This window comes from Henckelia pumila, chromosome 4 (assembly GCF_033568475.1).
Source record: "Henckelia pumila isolate YLH828 chromosome 4, ASM3356847v2, whole genome shotgun sequence".
NCBI classification, from domain to species: Eukaryota; Viridiplantae; Streptophyta; class Magnoliopsida; order Lamiales; family Gesneriaceae; genus Henckelia; species Henckelia pumila.
The window spans coordinates 21,797,789-21,806,133 of NC_133123.1; the positions used below are offsets into that span (position 1 = coordinate 21,797,789).

Here is an 8,345-nt window from a genome sequence, read left to right on the forward strand (position 1 = left end):
TTCACGTACTATCCCGGACGATTACCCCACTCGACCGATTCTACCCGGTCGTATTTTCGATGTCACCTACATTGCGACATCTCATCTGATGCTGTTGCCTCTCATTGCTGCCCAGCATTGGGAATCTTTTTTTCAGCCTTCCATTCCAAATTCTATCTTCCCAGAGTTACTTTACGAGTTCTATGCCAACCTGGAACTCGAACTTGGCGAGGAGCTCCATATCGCCACGATTGTCCAGGGTCGGCATATTCGCTTTTCTGTCTCCAACTTTGCTGAGTGGTTTGATCTTCCTATGGAGGGACCCATCAACTATTTTGGTTAGGGATGGCCCACTGATGATCCCACTTTTGATCGAGATAAGGTCCTTTCTAATATTCTTGGTCATCCTGCTACTGTTGCCGACGATCGTCTGCTTTTGAAGCAACTCCGTCCCGACTACCAAATCATTCAGAAATTGATCACCACTTCTATCATTCCGCGCAGTGGAGATTCCTCCACCTGCAAATATCTTGACCTCTATGTTCTCTATCACATCTTTTCCTCCCGTCCTTTCAACCTTCCTCGATTCATTATGCAGGCTATGCATAATGCAGCTAAAGCCACGAGGAAAGTTACTCTACCTTTTGCTCATGTCATCAATCGCATTTTAACTCATTTTGACATTTTTTTGTTGGCTTAACTCATTTTTCCATCTCTGATTTCCATACTTTCAATCATTCTACGATTACCAAGATAGAACTATCTTGGAATCCGGTCCTTTCTCGTTGGGTTAATGATACAACTCGTGCCTTTAAAAAATATATTCCGAACAAACACTTTTCACTTTCTTATTCAAGTCTTTCACCCACCTCTCAGGCTAAGGGCTTTCCCAATGGGACGCCTGCAGAAGAAGGAACTTCTTCTTCTGGCTTTCAGTCTTTTCCAGCTAATCTTGGCGAGCTTCCATTTGAGATTCACGAGGTCCCTGCTACCCCCGCTCACCAGTCTGATCGTCTTTTCGAGACTCTTCAGCGCATTGAAGGGAATCTAGCTAGCCACTTTGCATCTTCTACTGCCTCTATGGATGCGCTGACTATGAGAGTTGCCTCGTTGAAGACTCGCTTTGATGACTTTCTCTCCCGCTATCCTCCGCCGCAGCACGATGATGGCTCTTAGATTTTATTTTGCTTTTTAAGTTGTACTTATTTAAGCTTTATAAGTAAGATTTCAAAATTAGTTTAAATGAAATTATTGTGTATTTTAATTTTCTTGTCTTTTATTAATTGTTTTTTGATTATCGCAAAAAGGGAAAGAATTAATTTGGTTAAATAATCAAATATTAAATTTAGGGGGAGTTTTAATATTTAATGCTTAAACAATATTTGATTAAACTGTTTAAATAAATTATTATTGCTCTATTTTATTTATCCTATTTAACCAAGTTTTGTGATCATCAAAAAAGGAAAGATTGTTACGCCTTAAATGCATACAAATCTTGTGTAATGAGATTAATATTTTTAATGCATTAACAAGTCTCAAATTAATATGTTTTTATGATTACAAAACTCGGTTAATCGTTACTAACTGTTTAAAGTGAGAAATTTGCAGATAATAATACTTTTGAGTATGAACAATATTGAAAGCAAGAACCGATAATAAAAAATTGGAGATAAAAATTTTAAAGGTTCAAATTTGCCCAGGTTCGGATGACCCGAAGATGGTTCGGACCACCCGAAGAATATTCAATATTTAAATATGTTCGGAGGATCAGATCGGAGGCCACGAAAGAATAGTTCGGACGGTCCAAAGCCAGTTCGGACGACCTGAAGAATTTCTTGAAATTTAATATTGCTCGGAGGCACTCTCGGAGGCCACGAAATGCACACTTCGGACGACCCAAAGACAAGTTCGGAGGACCCGAACTACTTTACGGCCACTGAAGATTTTGTCGGAAGAAATTTACCGGAATGAATTTAATGCAGCCGTTCGGACGACCCGAAGACGAGTTCGGATCCCCCGAACAGTTCACCAGCCGCAGAAATTTGAACTTGAATCAGACAACGTTCGGACGACCCGAAGACCCGTTCGAAGGCTCCGAACCAGTTCGGATTGGAAACTATAAAAACATGCCATTTGTCACCAATAGAACCTAAATCCCCCCCCCCCCCCCATTAGGTTCTAACAGATACCCCGGGAAGGCAGGGGTATCAGGGTCCTAGGAGTGTAGGGATATCAGGATGATCCTCGGGACAACGAGCAATGCTCTAGCCCGATTATTTTGGGGAAGAGTGGTGATACCCCGGGAAGGCAGAGGTATCAGGGTCCCGGGAAAGCAGGGACATTTGGGTTGTTCCTCGTAAGAGAATAAGTAAGGCTTGACGGGGTCGGGCTGGCAGCTTGGGTTAAAGAAGTATCCCATCTCGGGTGAATTTATGAGGCCGGAAAGACCAAGTCTTCATGACCCAGTCAATGCTTATTTTTCGGGAGCATGTTCCACATGTTGCCATGACTCCGATTATCCTAGCTTGATCACTCGTGACAGTTAGACATGGTCAGTCCTGACACCCATGATTCAAATTGTGGCCACTATCCTGAAATTTCGGAGTGACTCTCTCACTTCAAGGCCTATAAATACCTTGCCACAGGTATCAGTAAAGGTACGTTCATCTCAATCCCAGAAGCACTATATTTTATCCTACTTTTCTCTAAGCACACTCCATATCTGAGTCTGACTTAAGCATCGGAGTGGCCCCGCAGAAAGACCTTCCGACACCCCACTAACGTGTTTCTGCTATATTTTCCCTGTGCATAGGTGTCTTTGTCCAAGAGTAACGTATTAAGCTCAGCCCCTATTCATGATTCTTACCAGCCCGGATAACTCATCAGGCCTACCCAGCTACCCTGACAGCCCGGGCACCTAGTTTAGAAAAACCACATCATTGGCGCCGTTTATGGGAAGCTTGTTCTGTAGACATAGATATGGCTTCTCATGATCAAACACCACCCGAGGGATCTCAACAGGGCCAAAATCTTATCATTCCAGTTGAGCAACTCGAGGCATATGTCCATGGCATGGTACAAAAGCTGTTAGCATCTGTGGTACAACCACAGACGAAGGAGATAACGATGGAGGAGGAGAAAAACCAGGGTAACCCAAACCCTAAAACCAAAGCTAGAGAGGGTGAAGAAGAGGAAAGTTCCTGGATGCACTTCGTACAGCCTTCTGTGGCAGATGAACTACATGAGTTGCGGAGGAAAATACAAAAGTTGGAGGAGGCGGGTCCCAGCATGGCTCGATGTATCAAGATTCCAGGATGTCCTTTCTCACCAGAGGTGATAGGGGAGCTCTTACCCTCTTACTAAAAATCGGCTAAAATCCGGGAGTATGACGGGAGTATAGATCTTGAGGAACACTTGTCTCGATTTTAAAACGTAGCCATGTTGCATTGTTACGAAGACAAAATCAAATGCAAGGTCTTTTTAACCACCTTGGTAGATTCAGCCCAGAGGTGGTTTGAGAAGTTGGAGCCACAAAGCATTCGGTCATTTGCCGAATTCAAACAAGTTTTTTTGCAGCATTTTAGCAGCAGTAAGAGGTATAAAAAAACCGCCTACATCCTGTTTTAAGTGAAGCATTTGGGAGAAGAATATTTGAGAACTTACATCAAAAAGTTCAATAAGGTTGCTTTGGAGGTGCCGACTTGCGCCCATAAGACAAAGATTACAGCATTTACTCAAGGTCTCCGGGAGGGAGAATTTTTCAAATCACTGGTAAAAAAAGCACCCCGTACCTTTGAGGATCTGTTGGCCCGGGATGAGAAATTAATCAATATGGAGGAAGCTCAGAAGAAAAAGAAGAAGGTAGTCCGGAGAGAAGGAGGTAAAGACAAGGGAAGGCACGGGGAGAACTGGGATTTAATGGGTCGATTGTCTCAATATGCGCCACATCGGGGGATCCGAGATAGGGTCATAAATGTATGTGAAGAGGAGGTTGAGGCTTGAGGCCCTGTTCCTAAAGGGAACCCTTTGAAGTACTGTGCCTTTCATCAGGAGGGTACACATGACACCAGTGAATGTCGGATGCTTCAGCAGAGGTAGCAGAGGGCCTACACCAGAGATGGCAAACCAGTCCAGAAGAGGCCCTGGGGTCCACCTTGGATCCAGGGGTCACAAGTATTGGTTCCCCCCAACACTAGCACCTCCTCCCGGGAGGGAGAGAAACAAGATTCAGGCCCCAGGAAAGAAGACAGGAAGCCAGAAGATGGGCCAGCTAAGGGCATTATTAACATGATATCTGGAGGATCTACTGATGGAGACTCGAACCGGGCTATGAAGTCTTGGAGTCGGAGGAAGAGTTTGGGGGTGGAATTAAGGAGACCAGATTCAGGTCCGGTCATCACATTTGGACCTCGAGACTTGGCAGGGGTTCATACGCCACATAATGATGTCTTGCTCATACAAGCCCGAGTTGCCAATTATGATGTGCGGAGGGTGTTTGTAGACACAGGAAGTTCGGTTAATGTAATCTTTCAGGATGCATTTGAGCAGATGGATTTGCAAGGGTATGAGATGAGCCCGGTCAAGACAGCCATGTATGGCTTCGCCGGGCATACTGTCCAGCCTCAAGGGGAGATGCTGCTTCATATAACCTTAGGGTTAGAGGATATGAAGAAAACAGTCATGACGAAGTTCACAATAGTATATGCACTCTCCTCTTACAATGTTATCTTGGGAAGCCCGACCCTGAATGCTTTCAGAGCCATCGCTTCTGCTTATCATCAAAAAATTAAATTCCCTGTGGGAGATAGAGTTGGAGAATTTAGAGGAGATCAACCTTCTTAAAGGAAGTGTTATGCAGAGACGATTAAAGTGGATTATAAAAGTGCAAGACAGACCGAGAAAGAGGGAGGCAGGGAGGAAGGGAGGTATGCTCTGTGGAGGAAACTAAGAGCGAGAACGAGGAAGTAGAGTTGATGCCTGGGCAAGAGGGGAGGTCTACCAAAATTGCACGAGACTTAGAGTCAGGCCTGGCAGAGCAGTTGAAGGGTTGTCTTATCAAGAACGTGGATTTGTTCGCTTGGTCTCCTGCCGAATTGGTGGCTGTTTCATCTAATGTGGCAGAGCATAAATTGAATATTGTTGCAGGATTCCGGCCTATTAAGCAAAAGAAAAGGCATTTCGGAGTTGAGAAAGATAGAGTGATTACTGAGAAAGTCCAGGAGCTACTCTGGGTAGGGCACTTTAAGGAGGTGCAATTTCCTACCTGGTTGTCCAACGTGGTACTGGTGCCAAAGGCTACAGGGAAATGACGGATGTGTGTGAATTTTCGGGATCTAAACAAGGCTTGTACCAAAGACTGTTATCCTTTACCCCGGATTGACCAGTTGGTAGATTCCACATCCGGCTGTGAATTTCTCTTCTTCATGGATGCGTACCAAGGATATCATCAAATCCCCTTGGCCCCGAAAGATCTAGATAAAGTCAGTTTTATCACATCAGGAGTTACTTTTTGTTATGTGGTTATGCCATTTGTGTTAAAGAATGCAGGGGCCACATATCAAAGGATGATGGATAAAGTGTTCCGGGAACAGATGGGGCGGAACGTGGAAGTGTATGTGGATGGCATACTTGTAAAGTCCAGAACCCAATATTGTTTTATATCCGACCTGGAGGAAACTTTTGCTACAGTTCGACAGTATGTGATTAATCTAAACGCGGCCAAGTGCATGTTTGGAGTGAAAAGTGGCAAGTTCTTGGGATTCATGGTGACAGAGAGTGGGATAGAGGTGAACCCAGAAAATGTGAAAAGGTTGTGAGAGATGCCCTCGCCAACATCCCTACGAGAGGTTCAACGATTGACCAGGCGAATCACAGCTCTGTCTCGATTTATAGCCAGGTCAGCCCATCGCAGTTATCATTTTTTCCAGGTGTTGCGTAAAGCTCATAAGTTCGGGTGGAATGAAAAATGTGAGCAAGATTTACTAGAATTGAAGGAACATCTGGTTAACTTGCATGTCTTGGTTAAGCCAGAGCCGGGGGAAAGGCTGTGGATATATCTGTCTACTACGGAGCAGGCGGTCAGTACGATGTTAATAAAAGAAGAGAAGGGAGATCAGAGGCCTGTGTATTATGTCAGTCATGCTCTGAGGGGACCCGAAACCAGGTACACCGAGATCGAGAAGATGTCCATGGCCCTGGTAATCACAGCTCGGAAATTGAGACCCTACTTTTTTGTCTCATCCGATCACTTTCTTTACCAACAGTCCTTTAGGGCAAGTCATGACTCACCCAGATGCCTCGGGGCGGCTAGTGAAGTGGACGGTGGAATTGGATGAATATGATATCGAATACCAACCTCGTAAAGCTATCAAAGCACATGCCTTATCTGATTTTTTGACAGAGGTGGTCACATTTGGTCAAGAAGAAGTGTGGAGAGTTTTTGTGAATGGAGCCAGCGGTGTTGGAGGCAGTGGCATAGGAGTCATCCTGATTTCACCACCCAAGAGAAAATCAAAGTAGCTGTGAAGCTAGCTTTCCAAGCCTCCAACAGCGAAACAGAATACGAGGCAGTAATAGCCGGGATAAAACAGGCTCGGGAGGTCGGGGCAAGTCAAATCATAATATATTCTGATTTACAGTTGGTTGTCCAGTAGGTGAAGAAAGCCTTCTTTACCCGAGAAGAAAGACTGATGAAATACTTGGAGGTACTTGAAGAGCTCGGGGCGGATTTCATTACTTGGAGCATAGAGCAGATACCTCGAAAGGAAAATATTGAAGCAGATGCATTGGCAAAGAGGGCAGTAATTCCAAGGAATGATGATGATAAAGATATTCTTAAGCAAATGGAGCTGGTGGCTGCCATAGAAACCCTAGATCATGTCTCCCGAGAAGACACATGGATAGCCCCGATGGTAAAGTATCTCACAACCGGGGATATTCATACAGACGAGGGGCGAGCTTGGGTGATATGGACACATGCACCCCAATTTTCCCTCCTCAGCGGCATGTTGTATCGGCGTTCTTATCAAGGCCCTCTTCTTAGGTGCCTGACGGAGGAAGAAACAGAATATGTCCTAAGGAAGGTGCATGAAGGATGTTGTGGGAACCATGGAGGGTCTATGAGTCTGGCACAAAGGGTATTGTTATCAGGGTATTGGTGGCATACTTTACAGGCCCATGCATAAAAAATATCCCAGTCTTGTGAGGGATGTCAAAGGTTTGGAAATTCACAACACAGCCCAGCAAACAACTTTAAACCGGTGTGGGCTTCTTTCCCATTTGATCAATGGGGTCTTGACATAGTGGGTCCTTTTCCCCAAGCCCGGGCTCAGAAAATTTTTTTATTTGTAGCGGTTGATTACTTTTACAAATGGGTGGAGGCGAAACCACTGGCAAAGATAACAGAAGGGGAGGTGATGAAATTTCTCTGGAAAAATATAGTATGCCGGTTTGGACTTCCAAGAAAGTTAGTCTCAGATAATGGTCGACAGTTTCAGGGACAGAAATTGGCAGATTGTTGTGCAGAGATGGGTATTAAGTAGGCCTCACCTCCGTCTCTTACCCTCAAAGTAATGGGCAAACTGAAGTAACCAACAATACCATTATCTGATCTCTTCAGGCTCGGCTACATGGAGTTGGGAGAGACTAGGTAGAAGAAATCCCGAGCGTGCTATGGGCTTATCGCACTACACCTCATACCACCACACAAGAGTCACCCTTTAGCCTGATATATGGGTCTGAGGACATTCTGCCAGTGGATATTGGACAGCCCTCGGCTCGAATTAGGGCTTATGAGGAAACAGAGGAAGGTGCCTGGTCACAGGAGTTGGATTTAATAGAAGAACGGAGGGAGAAAGAAGCTCAGAGAATGGAGGTCTATCGAGCCCGAGTGATGAGAGCTTACAACCAAAAAGTCAAGCATCGAGAATTTCAAGAGGGAGAGTTCGTTTTGAAGAAGGTCAATCCAGCTGGGGAGGTCGAAAAATTAGATGCCCGATGGGAGGGACCTTACAAGCTCATCAGAAGGGTAGGTATGAACACGTGGTACCTATAAGATAATCAGGGACGAATGCTCAAGCGACCCTGGAATGCAGTACATCTCAAAAAATATTTTTTTTAATTGTTGTAATCGACGTTTATCAATGAAAGTATTTATTCATGAAAGCTAATGTCTCTTACCAAGCTCGGGAGGTTCCATGCCCCGGCACCTACCAAAGCCCAAGACATTCTAAGCCTTGGCACCTATAAAGCCCGGGAGGTTCCATGTCCAGGCACCTACAAAAGCCCAAGATATTCTAAGCCTTGGCACCTACGAAGCCCGGGAGATTCCCTGCCCCGGCATTCATTAAAAGCCCAAGATATTCTAA

At 44.9% G+C, this 8,345-nt stretch overlaps 1 protein-coding gene across 1 annotated transcript; it reads left to right on the forward strand.

The window, feature by feature from the left end:
* The first annotated feature begins 6,668 nt into the window (after window positions 1–6,668).
* LOC140860642 (uncharacterized) lies at window positions 6,669–8,032 on the forward strand. The gene is made up of 3 exons (XM_073263646.1): window positions 6,669–7,129; window positions 7,217–7,509; window positions 7,734–8,032. The coding sequence occupies exons 1-3, from the start codon at window positions 6,669–6,671 to the stop codon at window positions 8,030–8,032; spliced, it is 1,053 nt and encodes a 350-aa protein (XP_073119747.1).
* Window positions 8,033–8,345: the final 313 nt, after the last annotated feature.

Coding starts and splice junctions, on each gene's coding strand:
- LOC140860642 (XM_073263646.1), top strand. CDS start 6,669: ATGAAATACTTGGAGGTACTTGAAGAGCTCGGGGCGGATTTCATTACT. Junction 7,130..7,216: donor CAAAGGGTATTGTTATCAGG/GTATTGGTGGCA, acceptor TTCACAACACAG/CCCAGCAAACAACTTTAAAC. Junction 7,510..7,733: donor AGATTGTTGTGCAGAGATGG/GTATTAAGTAGG, acceptor ACATTCTGCCAG/TGGATATTGGACAGCCCTCG.